We start from the raw sequence: 19,879 nt of genomic DNA, 5'->3' as shown, positions 1-19,879 counted from the left end.
ACCATGAACATAAGCACAATAAATATCAATAAATAAAGTCTAGGCAAAGCATTGGTGCAGACAGTTTTCAAGATATGAGGCAAAAAAAACACAAAATAATTTCAGTAGTAAGAAAATTCTCATTCAGCACATTTCGCTTTTAGAGTTTTTCCATAACGCAAAAAGCTATCAAGAACAATTCAAGTACAAAATCTGTCTCCAGTCTAGTCAGACGCTGGTCTCCAGGCCCCTCCCATTTCACAGTCAATCCACCAATTACAAAAGAGCTACTAAAGAAACCACCACAGGGAACAAATCAGATCAACCGTAACAACCACGTGAAAAAGAAACAAACTAAATGAGCACATGGAGCGTTTCATCGTCATATATATATATATATATCTTTAAATATCAGAAAATATCTACTTTTGGTCCACTATATAAAAGATGCACTTTAAGCAGAGACATACATGGGGCGGGTTTCCAATGGAGACTTAGTGGTGAGGGTAAAGAAAGGAACTTGGTTTAGTGTTTAGGAGATTAGTATAGTCAGATTGATTGTGTGTGTGTGTGTGTGACTGTGCTGCATGAATTGAAGGGCTGGCACCACTGGTGTGAGGTAGGGTGACAAGTGGATGTGTTCAAACACAAACACACATGCTCAGACACGCTTGTGTGCTTTCAAACACGCAAAAAAAACTAACAATCAAAAACACAACATTATGCCCACAAGCATCTATACCAACACACACACACACACACACACACCACTTACACACACAGCACAGGCCAATGCAGGAACAGGCAATGAATGGAGCGTAGGAGAGAGAGAGAGAGAGAGAGAGAGAGAGAGAGAGAGAGAGAGGAGAGGCCACGGACCAGTGTAAGCACAGGCAGGAGCTCATTAGAACCCACCCAGCAGGTCCTCCCAGCCTGCATCTCCCTGCCCCACACGCCAGTGAGCCTGCCCACAGCCCGGCCCCAGGCCCCCCCGGGCCCCCCCAGGGAGGGCCGAAGCAGTGGCTGCTGGGACAATCAGTCAGGACTACATACACAGCTGCAGTTCAAGGGTTAAGGCACTACAATAAAGCCGAGGTAAGAAGGATCCCTGACATTCACTCTCCTCTCCGCGACAGGAAACCCGGACGCCACGTCGCTTCCTCCTCTGGTTTCTGTTTGGTCCACTCAGAATCCCAAGAAATTCTTTCAAAGAGCGCTTGGAGAAAAAAAAACTACAGACACCCCCCCCCCCCCCCCCCCCCCCACATCCCACACAGGGTACAAAGGTACAGCCAATCCTGGCTACTCTCACACCACCAAGGATGAAAACCCAGCAAAGCAAAGGCAGTAAGAACACGATGATGGCGTCAGAGCGCAGGGGGGGGGGGGGGGGGGGGGGGGTTGCGAGGGCCAGTGTTGGATTAGTGGTTGAGTACAGCCTGTCTCATCTCAGGTTCTTTGTACAGTAGCAGCAGGAGTTCCTTGAAGGTTCTGTGAGGCTAAAAGGCCGCCAGAGGTTCTCTCCTCAGGGTCTGGGCTAGCTACGTTACACAGGATCACTCAGTCACAATATACACTCACCCACACGGCTACCCTCCATTCTGATGTCACCACACACAAATACTAAAACAGCTACGTATACAAAACCAAATGCAATTAGAATAATCTTTTTTTCCTTTTTTTCTCTCCTCGTCTCCTCCTTTAAAAGTCCGAGATTTTCCCGCGGTGTTTCGACAAATTCTTCTTCTCGTCTGTGGAATGTGGCAGCGGGGGTTTGGTCCCGACAGTATCTGACCGTGGTTCCACGGGGTGCCTGCTCAAATCGGACGATAGCACCAAAACGTTTAGCGTTTGTTTCGTGTTCTCTATACAAAAGAAATCCAACATAAACTATGTACACAGTCTAAATCTAAATAGAAGTTACTTCAGTCAGTAGGGAGGACTGGGTGTTTCCTCTGGAGGGTTAGGGGTCGAGCTGGGAGACCTCCTCTCCAGCCCGAGCAAGAGGCATCATCTCTGGGTTCCCTCACCCTCCCTCCAGACCCCCTCCACCCCCTTAGCTTCCAGCGGCACAAGTCGATCATCCCCTGCCTTCCAGTCCTCTCTGGTCACCCTGGCCTCATAAGGGAGCCAGGAGTCCAGACACACACCTCTCACAGCAGACGGACAGGCCAGACGCGCCAGTGAGATCTAGACAGCAACAAATGGATAGGTGAGGAGGAACGAGGATCGAGGAGTGAGTGACAGACGGAGAAAGAGAAGGAGAGACAGAGACACACAGATCTCCCGGGTTGGAGGCTGGTTCAGAATTAGAGACAGACAGACAGGTCTCCAGGCTGTAGCTGGGTCAGACAGACAGACAGAGAGACAGATCTCCAGGCTGTAGCTGGGTCAGACAGACAGACAGAGAGAGACAGATTTCCAGGCTGTAGCTGGGTCAGACAGACAGACAGACAGAGACAGATCTCCAGGCTGTAGCTGGGTCAGACAGACAGAGAGAGAGACAGATCTCCAGGCTGTAGCTGGGTCAGACAGACAGACAGAGAGAGAGAGACAGATCTCCAGGCTGTAGCTGGGTCAGACAGACAGACAGAGAGAGAGAGACAGATCTCCAGGCTGTAGCTGGGTCAGACAGACAGACAGACAGATCTCCAGGCTGTAGCTGGGTCAGACAGAGGCGTAGGTGTTGCCCGTGGCGCTGCAGTGGCGAATGGTGGGCGTGCCGGCCGAGGGGGTGAGGATGTGCTCTGCGTGGTCCTGGGGGGGCTGGGGCAGTGAGTGCAGGATGCCTGGCTGGACCACCCCCACCACGGGGCTGGAGCTGTCCTCCAGAGCCCCCACCTGGATCACCTGGATCCCCTCGTGCTCAGCCTTCTCCCTCTTGGCCAGGGGCTCCCCGGTCTCGTCCATGTCCTCGTCCAGGTCGCTGTCCATCTCGCTGACCTCGTCTGAGGAGGACACACACACACACACACAGGGTTTGTTTTTCTATCTTAGTGAGCCCTGACCCATAATGTAATTTTAACCCTAAAACATCTAAAGAAAGTATCTGAAGCTACAGGGCCCCAAAAGTGTTAAACAAAACCACACACACACACACACGCACGCACTCACACACACGCACGCACGCACTCAGGATTAGCTACTGTCCTGCTCCAAAACAGGCTCATCCAACTGCTAACAGCTCTGATTGGGATTCAAGCCCCAAAGCTAAACAAGCATAATAATCTAAACAAGCTAACCAACCTAAACAAAGCCCCATCTGAGACGCTTAGAGCCATGTTCCAGCTACAATGGTTTCCTTGGGAACGCCACAGCAAACTGAATCTGACTGAATCTTGTGTGTTTTTCACAGAAAACAGACAATTCCCATCTCAGTGTTCTGGAGGAGGAGGGTGGAGGAAAGTGGCTATATGACGCACACACACACACACACAGTACCCCTGCTTCCCAGCCGCTTGCTGAGTGCTTACATACCTTTGTCCATGTTGGCAGGGGATAGGGTGTTAAGGCTGTCAAACTGAAACACAGAAGGCAATGTTGACACGGTTGTTATTGTTCAGCATTTCTATGTGTGTGTGTGTGTGTACAGTATGTGTGTGTACAGTATGATGACTGCAGCGTGTGTGTATATATATATATATATATATATGTGTGTGTGTACACAGTATGTGTGTGTATGTGTGTGTACAGTATGATGACTCCAGCGTGTGTATGTGTGTGTACAGTATGTGTGTGTACAGTATGATGACTCCAGCGTGTGTGTGTGTGTGTGTACAGTATGTGTGTGTACAGTATGATGACTCCAGCTTGTGTGTGTGTGTGCGCGCTGTCCCTCACCTCTCCCATGACTCCGATGGGCGTCTCCCCGGTTGCCTGGGCGACGCGGTGCTCCACCAGGTAGAACATGTACTCGTCGTAGAGCAGGCGGATCAGGTGGAAGGAGCCGAAGCTGGCCGCGCTGCGCAGGGTCAGGTCCCTGATCACCATGGAGCTGTGGGACGCACACACACGCGCACACACGTCATCATACTGTACACACGCTGACATACTGAAAGGATCGTTTGTGTGAGCATCCTGTTTTTCTTAGTGTTTATTATGTACGTATAAATCAATTCCTTGTTGCGTGCGGTGTGTGGCTATTTATACAAGCTCTTCTTTTTCTCCATAAATCAATCCTAACTGGGTTTACACATTTAACCAATGAAAAGTATAAAAAAGGAGCTTGTGACTAAATCTCGTAACTCCATTGGATCCTCAAACTGTCTGCAAATCCTCCTAGCTCTAAGCCGCCGGTGACAAAGGGACTGTCTGAAGTAAACAGCTCAATAAATCAGCTCTAGGCTGACATTTTGATTTCCTAAAGAAGAAACAAACAACAAAAAGCGGTATGAGGTTTCTGCCCTACAGCAACGATGTGTTCCTAGGTGCCGTGTGTGTGTGAGTGTCTCCACCTGTGTGTGTATGTGTGCGTGTCCACCTCCATGCTCAGTGTGTGTGTGTGTGTCTGTGGCGTCCTGACCTGTAGAAGGACCACTTGAGCAGGAACTGCCGGGCGGCCCTGGGGAAGCTGGGCCGGTGCTCGTAGGGCTGCAGGACCTGGCTGACCACGCTGTCCAACCAGGAGGCCCACTGCTCCAGGGAGCTCTGCTGCTGCAGCGTGGCCTTGAAGTCCTGCTCCAGCCTCTGCACCACGCCCTCCTCGCACTGGCACACCCACGAGGCCTGCTCCTGCAGGGGAAACACACACACACACACACACTGAGTCACATGTAGAACCCCAACACACAGGTGCACGGCTATACACGCATACGGGGGGACCACACATGTGCGCACACACACGCACATGGCCGCGCACACACACACACACGAGAGAGAACACAAACCCACAGCCGGACGTGGACACACACACACACACGAGAGAGAACACAAACCCACAGCCGGACATGGACACACACACACACATATATACGCAGGAATGGGAACACAAACGCGAGAACCCACACACACACGCAGGACAGGTCAGAGGGGTGATTACAGTGTGAGGAGGAGGAGTCGTCTAGCTACTTCAATCAAAGAGGAAGGATGACCAGACAGAGGGAAAAGTATAGCTGTCTACAGATTACAGCTGACAGACGGCCTGCACGCTGACCCAAACACAATCAACCAGACAGGAGAAGGACAAACACACACACACAAATATACCCTGAACCACACAGACAGCCACAATCCCAGCCACACACACAGCCCCAGACATTTACATTTAGTCATTTAGCAGACGCTCTTATCCAGAGCGACTTACAGTAAGTACAGGGACATTCCTCCTGAGGCAAGTAGGGTGAAGTGCCTTGCCCAAGGACACAACGTCATTTGACACGGCCGGGAATCGAACTGGCAACCTTCAGATTACTAGCCCGATTCCCTCACCGCTCAGCCACCTGACTCCCTGCAGACCTGGACACAGCCACAGTCCCAGCCACACACACAGCCCCAGACAGACCTGGACACAGCCACAGTCCCAGCCACACACACAGCCCCAGACAGACCTGGACACAGCCACAGTCCCAGCCACACACACAGCCCCAGACAGACCTGGACACAGCCACTGTCCCAGCCACACACACAGCCCCAGACAGACCTGGACACAGCCACAGTCCCAGCCACACACACAGCCCCAGACAGACCTGGACACAGCCACAGTCCCAGCCACACACACAGCCCCAGACAGACCTGGACGTTGGCGAAGTCGACCCGGTTCAGGTCGCTGAGCATCTGGTTGATCTGGGAGGTGTTCTGGAGGACGGCCCGAGCTGCCTGGGCCAGGTGGTTCAGAGACGTGTACCTGCGCAGCGTCTGGGCGAAGGCACTAACAGCAGCAACCTGGGAACACGCGCACACACACACACACACACACAGAGACAGACACACACAAATCATCAGACTAAAGACTTTGTTGTTACTACTGAAAACCGAAAACCATTCCTCATGTGTTATTTCATTTCTAGACCATGTCAAACCAAATAGACTGAATCTGTAAAACATTAGGTGCCCATTTACGTGTTCTTAACACAGTGCCACTTCAGGTGGAAAACAAGGACTTCCTATGTACTTAGACTACTTTTATGGTGCTTTTGTGTGTACCTTTATGTGTGTGTGTGTGTTCCTGTACGTGTGTGTGTGTGTGTGGTGCTTGCATATCTCCACCTTGGTCTGGATCATTCTCTGTGGAACGGCGTTCATGGCAGTGTTCAGCCAGCCCTCCAGGCTTTTGGCAAAGTTGCGGATGGCTTGAGTCAAGGCACCTGCAGAGAAAACCACCCGAACAGATCACACCACGAGTATTCCAGTCTGAGTGTGTGTGAGCCTGCGCACATGTTATGTTACTGTTTGTGAGTGTTATGGGTGTGTGTGTGTGACGCGCGTGAGAGCTTGACCTTGTGACGTTGGAGTGAGTGTACAGTAAGTGACTGGTGTGTGTGTGTGTGTGTACGTGTACATTAAGTGACTGGTGTGTGTGTGTGTGTGCGTGTGTACGTTAAGTGACTGGTGTGTGTGTGTGTGTGCGTGTGCGTGTGTACATTAAGTGACTGGTGTGTGTGTGCGTGTGCACATTAAGTGACCGGTGTGTGTGTGTGCGTGTGTACATTAAGTGACTGGTGTGTGTGTGTGTGCGCGTGTACACATTAAGTGACTGGTGTGTGTGTGTGTGTTCATTAAGTGACCGGTGTGTGTGTGTGCATGTGTACATTAAGTGACCGGTGTGTGTGTGTGTGTGTGCGTGTGTACATTAAGTGACCGGTGTGTGTGTGTGTGTGCGTGTGTGTACATTAAGTGACCGGTGTGTGTGTGCCAGCCTCACTGGGGATAGGTCTGAGGACGTCAGGGATGAGGATCTCCACCAGGGCCTGGTACATCTGGTGGTCGCAGGTGCTCATCCACCTGAGCACAGCCTCACTCCGGCAGAGCAGCAGCAGCCGGGAGCAGGGCAGACGACTCTCCATCTCACTCACCCCACTGGGGAGATAGGAGAGGGTTAGTACACACACACACACAGACACGCAGACACACACACACACGCAGACACACACACACACACGCAGACACACACAGACAGACACACCCACACACTAACCCTCCATCTCACTCACCCCACTGGGGAGATAGGAGAGGGTTAGTACACTGTCAATCGTAATCCTGTTATATTCAGTATACTGTTACTGTTAGTTTCTAAGAAAGCTTAGTCTTGTAGCCTAGCTGTATGTAGCCTTTTGTGCTGTAACTTTCTGCTCTGATATGAACAAAAGCCTGTTTTGTTTCGTGATCGCAGAGCTTGTTATCTTTATATAAAGATCCTGTCATTGAGAGTTCATCATCTGAGTTTATGTGTATTGAGTTTCAGATTTCTATCACGCACACACCCTCGACCTCACTCACCCTTCTGGTGAAGGCTTTGTGTACACACACACACACACACACACACACACACACACACACACACACACACACACACACACACACACACACACACACACACACACACACACACACACACACACACACACACACACACACACACACACACACACACACACACACACACACACTTCTAAAAGTGCAAATGTGTGAAACTTTTGATTGGTACTGTATATAATGAGAAACTTCTAAACAAACAAGTAACCTGTGGGTTGGTGTACTCCCAGTGATCCATGCTCACCTGTTCTCTGTGATGGTGGCGCCCTCTACAGGGTCGGAAGGGGTGTAGCGCCAGAACGTCTGCCACAGCTTCTCTATGAGGCTGAACTGGAGGTTCACCACCACATCCAGGATGGCCTGCAGGAGAGGAGGAGGAGAGGGAGAGGAGGAGATAGAGGGAGGGGAGAGGAGAGGAAAGATAAAGGAGACAGGAGAGGAGGTGAAGGAGAGGAAGGAGAGAGGGGAAGGAGAGTGGAGGATAGATAAGAAGTCTGTGTTACACCCACACACACAGCAGCTGCAGATCCTGGTCATTCCGATAATGGCTGTTCCTGATCGGTTATGTTTAGGGCACAGAGGGGGGTGTAGAGAGAGAAAGAGAGTGAGGGAGGTGGAGGGAGGACAGAGGAATGTGTGTACAGAGGGAGGGATGGGTAGGAGTGAAGGAAGGAAGGTAGAGAGGGATGATAGAGGAGGGAAGGTAGAGCGGGATAGAGGGATGTGTTAACAGAGGCGGGGGCAGGGGTGAAGGTAGAGAGGGATGATAGAGGAGGGAAGGTAGAGCGGGATAGAGGGATGTGTTAACAGAGGGATGTGTTAACAGAGGGATGTGTTAACAGAGGCAGGACTGACCTCACAGTGCTCTCTGTAGAGCGTCTGGAGAGCTTTGATGTCGTCGGAGCTGATGCCATTCAGGCTGCCGTCTCCCAGGTCCAGCTCCATGAAGTCAGGCAGAGCTCTGGACGCATCTGCCCACCCGCCACCAGGGGGAGACACCAGTTACACCCTGTCTCAATGCTTCCCTGCTCTCCTGCTCCCTTCCTCTCCCCGCACCCCTCCTCCCCGCACCCCTCCTTCCCTCTGGGAGGGCAGAAATGGAGGGCATAAATCTTCCAAGAAAGACTACAGATCCTAGCCCATATTATTCTACTCAAACAAATCTCTCTCTCTCACTCTCACTCTCTCTCTCACCCTCTCTCACTCTCTCTCACTCTCTCTCACCCTCTCTCACTCTCTCTCACTCTCTCACACACACACACTCACCCAGGAACTGCTGGTGTTGCTGGCTCTGGGCGATGACGGTCTGTTCTGCGGCGCTGGGGGTGTGCTGGGCGGCCCCTGAGTAGGTCTCTCCAGAACCACTGTCCACCTTCGCCACCGGCTTGAACCTGCAACAGCACGCCTCCAGTCATGCTGTGTGTGTGTGTGTGTGTGTATATCTTTCTGTGTCCATGTGAGTACGCATATAAGTCTATTGGTCCTGTGTGTGTGTGTTACCTCTGCTTCTGCTGGACCGGCTGCTGTCTGAGAGCCATGTACTGCATGTCCTCCTGCAGCCTGTTGAGAGGAGAGTCTGGCTTCACCCTGATCCCGTAGTAGTGGTACTTGGAGTTTCCTCTGAAACACACAGCAGCACAGGGGTCAACCCTGCTGCAACACCTGCTCACCTGGAGCTGAGAGTCCAGCACAGGAGCTGAGAGTCCAGCACAGGAGCTGAGAGTCCAGCACAGGAGCTGAGAGTCCAGCACAGGAGGTGAGAGTCCAGCACAGGAGGTGAGAGTCCAGCACAGGAGGTGAGAGTCCAGCACAGGAGGTGAGAGTCCAGCACAGGAGCTGAGAGTCCAGCACAGGAGGTGAGAGTCCAGCACAGGAGGTGAGAGTCCAGCACAGGAGGTGAGAGTCCAGCACAGGAGGTGAGAGTCCAGCACAGGAGCTGAGAGTCTAGTAGAGGAGGTGAGTCTAGTAGAGGAGGTGAGTCTAGTAGAGGAGGTGAGTCTAGTAGAGGAGGTGAGAGTCCAGCACAGGAGGTGAGAGTCTAGTAGAGGAGGTGAGTCTAGTAGAGGAGGTGAGAGTCTAGTAGAGGAGGTGAGTCTAGTAGAGGAGGTGAGTCTAGTAGAGAGGAGGTGAGAGTCTAGTAGAGGAGGTGAGTCTAGTAGAGGAGGTGAGTCTAGTAGAGGAGATGAGAGTCTAGGAGAGAGGAGGTGAAAGTCTAGGAGAGAGGAGGTGAAAGTCTAGGAGAGAGGAGGTGAGAGTAGGAGAGGAGGTGAGTCTAGTAGAGGAGGTGAGAGTCTAGGAGAGGAGGTGAGTCTAGTAGAGGAGGTGAGTCTAGTAGAGGAGGTGAGAGTCTAGGAGAGGAGGTGAGTCTAGTAGAGGAGGTGAGAGTCTAGGAGAGAGGAGGTAGGAGTGTAGAAGAGAGGAGGAGAGCCCTTGACACTGTATGACTATGTTTAGCCTGTGTTCTGCTCCTCTCTCTCACCAACCGTCTCTGGAGGAGGGGATCCCTCTCTGAATTGCTCCTCCCAAGGTTTCTTCCATTTTTTTCTCCTGTTGGGAGTTTTTCTGGGAGTTTTTCCTTGTCTTCCTTGAGGGTTTAAGTTGTTTGAGGGGCAGTTCTATGGGCGTATGTGAAGCCCTCTGTGACATGCTTGCGTGTAAAAAGGGCTATACAAATAAATTTGATTTGATTTGAGGAGAGAGGGACACAGAGTGTGTGTGTGTGTGTGTACATGTCCCAGAGTGTGTGTGTGTGTGTGTGTGTGAGTACATGTCCCAGAGTGTGTGTGTGTGTGCGTTCTCGGGCCTCACCGCGTGCCCAGACGGCGTGTCCTCAGCCCCATGAAGATAGAGCGGATGAGCTTCCCGAAGGAGGCGGCGTTGACCGGGTCCAGCTTCTGCTCCTGGCAGTGACGCAGGTAGTGGTTGTACAGGGTGGAGCGAGGCAGGCTCACACCCTCTGCTGTCTCATAGTTGTCCAGTAGCCACTGGAGCTGTGGGGCGCACACACACACACACACACACACAGTCACACCCCCACACACACATATATATATATATACACACACACACGCAGTCATACACATCCATCCACATGCACGCACAGACACCCCCCCACACACACAAGCACACACATCTGTTAAACACTGTTCACAGTTCCTGTAAGGTCTCTGTCTGTCGACCCCCAAAGACAAACACTACATGTGTTGCTGCCCTGCGTAGCATTTCAAGCAGAACCCAAGAGGAGCGACAGAGGGGGTCAGAGGTCAAATCAAAATATACAAGCATAGAATGCAGTCCCATCCCCAAGGAGAGAGAGAGGGAGAGCGCTTGGGAGAGAGAGAGAAAAGGAGAGAGACAGAAGGAGATAGCGAGATAGAGAAAGGGAGAGAGACAGATTGACAGCACGAGAGAGAGAGAGAGAGAGAGAGAGAGAGAGAGAGAGAGAGAGAGAGAGAGAGAGAGAGAGAGAGAGAGAGAGAGGAGATAAGAGTCAAGCCACAGTGAGGGGAGGGGAGGTGTTGAAAATGGCGACTTACATGGCTGTTGAGCAGCGAGCTTCTCTGACTGGATAAACCCTCACTCTTTTGAAGCGTCTCAATCGCCATTTCAATCTGATAGGTCGAGGAGCGGAAGACCACAGAACAGAGGAGGGGAAAACAAACAATAGAAGGACAAACACAAAACCCAAATAAATTAAAACGACAACAAAAAGGAAGAGAATAAGCTGTTGCGGACACACAGAATCAGGAAAATTCCAGAAGATCCCAAAGCAAAAGCATTACTCTAACCAGTCCTGACAGCCCAGCAGAGGTTCCTTACTAGTTACAACTACCTAGCGGCCTCTCAGTAAAGGGTTAAATCCCCCAGTGTGTTCATGGTGCACCGTAAAAACAAAGCAAGCAGAAGAGTTTCCCATCACAAGGGGGCAGTAGAGATCCACAGATGAGACCTGCTATTAAAATGACCTAGGGTATTAAAACACAGAGACATGCTTGGACTTACACACACACAAACACATGCTCCTGCAGACACACACTCATACTTTGACAGACAGGCACACACTCCAACAGACAGACAGACAGACAGACAGGCACACACTCCAACAGACAGACAGACAGACAGGCACACACTCCAACAGACAGACAGACAGACAGGCACACACTCCAACAGACAGACAGACAGACAGACAGGCACACATTCCAACAGACAGACGGGCAGTAGAGGTATAAAGGTGGAGGTCCCGTACGCTCACAGTAGCAGGAGAAGCCCGGGTGGTCTGGACGGTTGCATGGGGGGCGCTGTTGTCCATGAGGTAGGCCCCGGAGCTGCTGATCACCTGCCCCCCCGCCAGGCCCATGCTCAGCCCGCCGCCCCCGCCGCCGCCGTTGTTGGTCATGCCATGCGACGTGACCACGGTGGACACCTGCGCCGAGCTGCCCTGCGTGTCAAAGTAGCTCCCCCCGCTGTTCTGGCTGTAGAGCTGCGGCTCAGAGTACGAGTAGCTCCGTCTGGATAGGGGACACACACTTAGGGGTTAGGACACACACACTTAGGGGTTAGGACACACACACTTAGGGGTTAGGACACACACACTTAGGGGTTAGGACACACACACTTAGGGTTAGGACACACACACTTAGGGTTAGGACACACACTGGTTAGGGGGCACACACTAGTTAGGGGACACACACTAGTTAGGGGACACACACTGGATAGGGGACACACACTGGATAGGGGACACACACTCAGGACACACACAGAAGGAGAGTAGAAGGAGGAGGGAGAAAAAACGAAGTGAAAATCAAATTAAAAAAGGAATACTTTCGAACCAAATAGGAGGAGAGGATGAAAGTACACTTTAGGTGCAACTTTTGATGTCAATTAGCTGTGCCATAGCACTCGCCCTCTCTCTCTCGGCATGCAATATTCTCTGTGTTATTGAGAAATGTGGTTTCCATGGCTACTCAAATCACCTGTGGATTTCTGGTTAAGGGAGAGATTTTTGAGACTTTATTGAAGCCACTTGTACCTGTACCCTAACCTCCACCACTAGTACTGCTACCCTAACCTCCACCACTAGTACTGCTACCCTAACCTCCACCACTAGTACTGCTACCCTAACCTCCACCACTAGTACTGCTACCCTAACCTCCACCACTAGTACTGCTACCCTAACCTCCACCACTAGTACTGCTACCCTAACCTCCACCACTAGTACTGCTACCCTAACCTCCACCACTAGTACTGCTACCCTAACCTCCACCACTAGTACTGCTACCCTAACCTCCACCACTAGTACTGCTACCCTAACCTCCACCACTAGCACACTAACGTCCACCACTTGTAACCTAACCTCCACCACGATTCCCCCCCCCTCTCCAGACATACAACGTCCTCACAGGACGGCGCCCGGCCCCCGTAAACCCTCCCTCTCTTGTACGGAGGAGCTCCCCCCCTCCCCAACACCCGAGTGCCCTTCTCAAAGAACGGCCCGTTTGACAGCCCCACCTCCCAGACTCGGCCTGTGTCAATTATTCAACATGTTAACTTGGCAGCGCACGCTACAATCCCTCTGTGTGGACGCTGCTCTGAATCACAGTTAGGGCTCATTTGATAAGCAGCGAACATTAACACACAAATGCACACCCGCGCTGAGCTCAAACATTGAGTTTGTGCACAGCTCGTTTGTTCAACCTGACAGTGTGTGTCTGTGTGTGTGTGTTTGGGGGGGTGGGGCTGGCTCAGTCAGGTGGCTTAACATGGCAGTACCCCCCCCCCCCCCCCCCCCCCCCCCCCCACGCCATCATCAGTGGCTCCAGTGACAGTGTGTCTGTCTCAGTGGGACACACGCAGCCTGGCCACTGAAGTGCGTGGATAACCCTGTCCTCCAGGTACAGGGGGGAGAGAGAGAGTCACAGAGGAGAGAGAGAGTCACAGAGGAGAGAGAGAGTCACAGAGGAGAGAGAGAGTCACAGAGGAGAGAGAGAGTCACAGAGGAGAGAGAGAGTCACAGAGGAGAGAGAGAAAGAAAAAGAGAGAAGGAGAGAGTTGGGGGAAGGTGGGGGGGGGCTAGCTTCAGCCCCAGCAGCACTCACAGATCCTCCTCGTCATCTTCAGGTGACTGCACACACTTTCACCCCCCCCCTCCACGCTAACCGCCCCCCCCCTTGTGTCATGTGCGTGTGGCGTAGAGGGTGCCGTGGAGGGGGACCGTTGCCGGGGACTACGGGGAGGCGTGTGCGTGCGTGACTCACATGTTGCCGTTGGTGTAGACGCCGCTGTCCTCCTCCACGTACTGGACCTGGGCGGCGTAGACATGCTGCACCTGCTGAACGCTCTGGCCCTGCAAGCACATGGCAGGGGTTACACACACACACACACACACAGAGTGAGACACACACACACACACACACACACAGAGAGAGAGACACACACACACAGAGTGAGACACACACACACACAGAGTGAGACACACACACACACAGTGAGAGAGACACACACACACAGAGTGAGACACACACACACACAGTGAGAGAGACACACACACACAGAGTGAGACACACACACACACAGTGAGAGAGACACACACACACAGAGTGAGAGACACACACACACAGTGAGAGAGACACACACACACAGAGTGAGAGAGACACACACACACAGAGTGAGACACACACACACACAGTGAGAGAGACACACACACACAGAGTGAGACACACACACACACAGAGTGAGACACACACACACACAGTGAGAGAGACACACACACACAGTGAGAGAGACACACACACACAGAGTGAGAGACACACACACACAGTGAGAGAGACACACACACACAGAGTGAGACACACACACACACAGTGAGAGACACACACACACACAGAGTGAGACACACACACACACAGTGAGAGAGACACACACACACAGAGTGAGACACACACACACACAGTGAGAGAGACACACACACACAGAGTGAGACACACACACACACAGTGAGAGAGACACACACACACAGAGTGAGACACACACACACACAGTGAGAGAGACACACACACACAGAGTGAGACACACACACACACAGTGAGAGAGACACACACACACAGAGTGAGACACACACACACACAGTGAGAGAGACACACACACACAGAGTGAGACACACACACACACAGTGAGAGAGACACACACACACAGAGTGAGAGAGACACACACACACAGAGTGAGAGAGACACACACACACAGAGTGAGACACACACACACACAGTGAGAGAGACACACACACACAGAGTGAGACACACACACACACACACAGAGTGAGAGACACACACACACACACAGGAAGAGTGTACCTGCTGGGTGGAGCCTGCAGACTGGACAGGCACGGTGGTCTGGAGAGAGACAGTGGAGGCAGAGTCAGTGCCTGCCTCTGGGGTCTGCATGGCGCCTGCAGGAGAGAACACACACACACGTCAGCACAGCTACCAACACGCTGCAGGAGAGAACACACACACACACGTCAGCACAGCTACCAACACGCTGCAGGAGAGAACACACACACACAAAAAATACTGGCAAGGAGTGAGGGGTTAGCCGTCGAGCTACGGACATGATGTTTCTGTGTGTCAGCTCGCGTCTTGAATATGACACTTTCTCTCTCTCTCCTGCCTGGAAGTGTTCGTCCGACAGGTCACATGGTTAGAGATGCGAAAGATGATGTTGAACTCCTAAATGAAATCGTCATCGAGGCCACACACATTCACCTGCACAACGGCTTGTCTCGCCTGTGATGTCACAGGTGAGATAAGCAGGAAGTCTGGGGGGTGGGTAAAGCTCAGTGGTTAGAGCATTTGACTGCAAAGCAAGAAGTTGCAGGTTCAAATCTCCCCTATTAGCTGCTGTAGATTAAAGCATATGCTATGTTAATCTGTTCATACAGGGTTTCACTGAAGTAACGACTCAACACATCTAACCAACCAACTATAAAAATCTAGCTAGAAGCTATCAAGCTATAGCCTAAATAAACTGTGTTGGGTGCCTTGGTGAAAACAATAATTATAATAACAGTATGTGAAAATATAAAAACATTCAATCAAGGAAATAAACGCCCTAATGATATCAAATTCCCGGTTGAAGTAGGCTGCCTTTAGTAGGCCTAATGGCGATGCGGTTATGAGTTGTGTGTCCAGGTGAATGATTTTTGCTCAGGAGACAATAAGCAGGCTGAGAAGTGGCTGTGCTGAAGCAGAGTGGTGAGGCTGCGGGGTCCAGTAGAACTGAATGTACTCTGAGTCTGTGTCCCTGCTCCTCCTCTCCATGTTCACAGCAATAAAACAAGTTAATGTTTAACAAGCGTACAGAGATTTCTCCAAGCTCGGACAAACTTCCTGCTCCGTGCTAGTCTGGTGTTTGGTGTTTTGGCCACTGGCTACAGAACCACGTTAAATGTAAAACCACTGCGTGAGGTATCCATCTGTACGCAGCACTTGGACTGGGGAGGGACGGAGTCAGGATATCGCTGTGATTCACTCCAGGTGTGTTGGCTCCCCTGGGTCACAGATAAGAAGAGGGATTGGGGGGGCGTGGGTTGGGTGATGACAGTGGCAGTACAGCTAAAAGAGGAACACCGCCCCCCCCTCTCTCCTGGAGCTACCCCCCCCCCCCCCCCCCCCATCGCCACAACTTACTTTCCATGACCCAGCCTCTTCTGGGTAATTAACCGGCTCTCCAAACAGCTCTGGTAGTCTCAGAGGACTGCCTCTCCCTCGTCCTCCTCATTCCCCTCCTCCCCCACCTCCCCCTCCTCCACTTCCACCACCTCCCCCGATCTCATCTCCCTTTCCTCCTCACCAACCACAACCTTCCCTTCCCCCTCCACTCCCCCTCCATCCTGTGGCGTCTCAGGTTAACAGGTTCTGCTGTGCATCTCCACTTCATGGCAGGTACCACTGTTCAGCATTGTGTCCTGAGTGTACACAGGTGTGACGGACAGCTTAATAGCCACAGTTCCCCTGGACACAGGAAACCCCCCCCCCCCCCCCCCCCCAAAAAAAAAGTAAATGTAGGCTATTCAAATCAAAAACACAGGTCATGCATGTCCAAAACTACAGCTTCCAGTGTCCCTGGGTGGCTTGAGCAAAGAGCTCCCTGGAGTCTCAGCCAGCCCAGCCCTTTCATCCTGCCAGACCGGGCCACAGCCTTCAGCACCGCACCACCTCATAAAGCGCCATCTATTGTTTTTTGCCTTTTTCACTTTGGACAAAGAAAAAAAAAAAAAGGACAATATTTGCCGCATAGAAATCTAAGCAACGGGTTCAAGATCCATGCACTCCTTCTCAGAGCTGGAAAGACAGCCAGCGAAAGGGTTCTCTGTTTCCCGCGTACGGAACGCGCCGGGTTCTTTGCGTGGGGGGAGGGGGGGTAGGGGGCCCTTGCAGGCAGGGGGGGGGCTAGGGGAGCCCTGTCGGGTTGACGCGTCTATGGTACGTGGTTCTTTAAGTTTACGCAAGGTGGAAGGTGGCTGTAGAACCTCCCCCCCCCCCCCCCCCTCTCGCTCCAACAGGAGCCCCGGAGAGCCAGGAGCCTCCAGGACCCACCTGCTCCCTCCCGCGTGCCCACAGAGGAGCCTCCTGATGATTAGGAGGAGGAAGAGACTTCCTTCGTGTAAACAGGGGCACCTGCCTCACTCCTGCAGCCTCCTCTTACACCAACCAACACCACCCCCGCCCGCCCCCCCATTCAGACACTCCCTAGTGGCCCACTTATACACCGTGCTCCACTGAGCTTCTGCAAGCCTTACAAAGCCACACAGGAACAAAGGGCACAGAGGAGGGCGACGTTCACCTCCTAGCCTCCCCTCCTGTCTGACTGACAGCCAGGAGAAGGAGGGGGGGGGGGGGGCAGCAACAAGGTATGGAGGGCTTGCATCCTAACGTCCAGTCCACAGTTAGTTTCCAGCTGTCCACGCGTCACATTTACCACGCCATAAACTGTACCGTGTTGCGGAACAAGGGACAAGCACCAAAGAAGTGCAATACTCAATTTGACCGAAGAACACAACAGAATAAAGGCAGATCTTTGTTGAGCTAAAACTTTCTTGAAAGACGTGCACAACGAACCGAGTCAGCACACAATCCTCCATGGATACAGTGCTGCCACACACCGGAAACTACCTTTTACAGCATCCATCTACTCCTTTTAAAAACAGAGATTAACAGACCCGTGGCCAAACATGCACCTTATTCCCTTCAGCCTTCAGGCAGCAGGAGAGCTTATGGGTTACACTCACACAGGCCTTGAAGATCTCCCATTCCATAAACAATGTTTTGGATGTATGCACAGTCTGTAAAACCAGATAACAAGCCAAAGTCGTTTTAAGCTGCTAAGCCATGAAAATAGATGGATGAATAATTTAATTAATTATCCCCTCTTTAAGTGATTGGAAAGGGAACTGGATCTAGTGAACAGGTGGCTGGACCCTATTTCTGCCCTACACCTGACTTCAGGTACCAGGTAACCTGATCTGATAACTAGGTTTCTAAAATCCTGTCCTCATGGCACATCTGAGTGTGCGTAGTCAAGGACCAGCCTCATCCACATACAACCCTGCATATAGTTCAGCATTTATTCCTCCACCTGACTAAATGGTCCCTGTCACAGCATCACGTGGAAATGAGTAGCCTTGAGAGTCCAGACATACAGTAGGTAATATAGTCACAGGCATGTTTACTATTTGGCTTGCTTAACATTGAAGAGTATGTCTTGTGGGGTCACAAACCATTAGGCCTGGTCAGCCAGGAGTCCTGCCTAGACCCACACCACAGTCACAAGCCACCCTGTGACCTACTGTGCACCTGTCCCAACACCCCTCCCCCTCCACACACACACACACACCTGTTCCCCAGCTTTAATGGGAACAGAGCGCTTCAAATACAGAGAGGACCCAATGGACCAGGGACGGTAATGATGCAACACAGAGAAACCTGCTGGAACCTTCACCTGCCACAAAATATGAGAGGACCTGAAGTAAGATATTACAAGATATTGAATACAACACCTGAATGTTTCTAAGGGGTCCCGGTCGCCCAATTCACAATAATAATAAAAAAAACGATAAGTGAGTAGGAGCAAATTGGCTTTTAATTGGCTACCTATGTCTAATTAATTTACAATAACGAATTTGTGTGAGTGCATTATTCCACGCCAGCTTCTCTTACTGCATGGCAATCGAAAAATTACAAGGAAAATGCGTCCTAATGCACACCCTGAAGAGCCAATCATCATCAATGGCGTGCGCGCACACATACACGTTTATTTTAATTCAACATCACTTTCCCAGGACTAGCCACCTGGTTTACTTAGGCAATGATAAGTTAGATGGGCGGAATTCTGTGTTGCTGTATGGCTAGTTGACCGTTCTGGGAAATCCCCTTATAGCATAATAAAATACACAAGTTAGATTTCTACCAAGCGATTCATTTCTAGATATGTTGTAAGCTAGTATAATTGGCGAGCTAGCTAATCATATTCGATGCTTATTGACTACAATTCAAGCTTGATAGCCTGCAATGATATCTTGCTTGGAAGGTAACGTTAGCTAGCTACGTTAGCTTCACAGAGACAAAAGGGAGAAGAAAGGCTCAGCTAATGTCAATTAGCAATTGAATGCTTACAGCAATAGCTCAGCTATGAAGTGAACGCTATAAACGTTCATAAACATATGTACTTGGCATAATAACAAGTAATAACATTGCATTGCTGACATATCGGTGGAAATGAAAAACTCCGACCATCATTTTAGCTGGTGCTACCAGGAAGCTATGTGGCTAGCGATGGACATTAGCTAAGTAAACCAGCTAGCTAGCACTGTCCATCAATCAGACACCTGCTACATGTATAACGATACACACGACACAGCTAACGCAGTTAACTTTGATACACGCTAAACGTCACAAAACTGTCGACAAGGCAAGGAGGAGTTGGCTAGCTTGCATCTAACCATGCACGTATAAGAAATATGTGGAAGCCTATAGTTAATTTGGCAAAGAGTAGATAGCTAGGCAAGTTAGCTAGCTAGCTATCCAGATGTCTAGCTGGCTGAGGTGTTAGCTAACCGAAATTAGCCGCTAGCTGACATTAGCACAGTCCATCAGCCAATTCATTTTACAAAGAGCACACAGAAGCTTGCTGGAAAAAAATAAATGGAATAAAATCCTTAAAAACTGTAAATACAGAACGAAGTTAGCTCAGAAAAAAAGAGTTTCAAACCTGGGCACAGGACTGGTTGATGAGGATGAGGATGGTGGAGGTGGTAATGATGGAGCGAGAGGTTGTTGTTGTTGGTGGGTTACAGTCGCCAGGGCTACGGTGACTATGGCGCTGCCTCACACGGCAACAGTTGCTATAAAGCTCACTAGGTGCAACCGAACATGATTCC

The 19,879-nt window shown here is 51.1% G+C and overlaps 1 protein-coding gene across 3 annotated transcripts; it reads right to left on the bottom strand.

The window, feature by feature from the left end:
* Nucleotides 1-2,611: 2,611 nt before the first annotated feature.
* On the bottom strand, nucleotides 2,612-14,885 carry rfx3 (regulatory factor X, 3 (influences HLA class II expression)). 3 transcript variants are annotated; one of them, XM_067249694.1, is made up of 16 exons: nucleotides 14,757-14,885; nucleotides 13,704-13,792; nucleotides 11,702-11,957; nucleotides 10,986-11,060; nucleotides 10,258-10,439; nucleotides 8,950-9,069; nucleotides 8,716-8,840; nucleotides 8,305-8,420; nucleotides 7,694-7,809; nucleotides 6,839-6,993; nucleotides 6,184-6,281; nucleotides 5,710-5,859; nucleotides 4,502-4,710; nucleotides 3,820-3,973; nucleotides 3,457-3,499; nucleotides 2,612-2,927 (listed from the first exon to the last, which is right to left on the bottom strand). In XM_067249694.1, the coding sequence occupies exons 1-16, from the start codon at nucleotides 14,883-14,885 to the stop codon at nucleotides 2,647-2,649; spliced, it is 2,298 nt and encodes a 765-aa protein (XP_067105795.1). In that variant the 3' UTR covers nucleotides 2,612-2,646. The 3 variants fall into 3 exon arrangements, with proteins under 3 accessions (XP_067105795.1, XP_067105797.1, XP_067105796.1); XM_067249696.1 differs by having other exon boundaries at nucleotides 13,704-13,786; nucleotides 14,781-14,885; XM_067249695.1 differs by having other exon boundaries at nucleotides 13,704-13,806; nucleotides 14,792-14,885.
* Nucleotides 14,886-19,879: the final 4,994 nt, after the last annotated feature.

This window comes from Osmerus mordax, chromosome 14 (assembly GCF_038355195.1).
Source record: "Osmerus mordax isolate fOsmMor3 chromosome 14, fOsmMor3.pri, whole genome shotgun sequence".
Lineage (NCBI taxonomy): Eukaryota > Metazoa > Chordata > Actinopteri > Osmeriformes > Osmeridae > Osmerus > Osmerus mordax.
The sequence above is the reverse complement of the archived record's forward strand: the minus strand, read 5'-3'. Positions and strand labels throughout refer to the sequence as shown.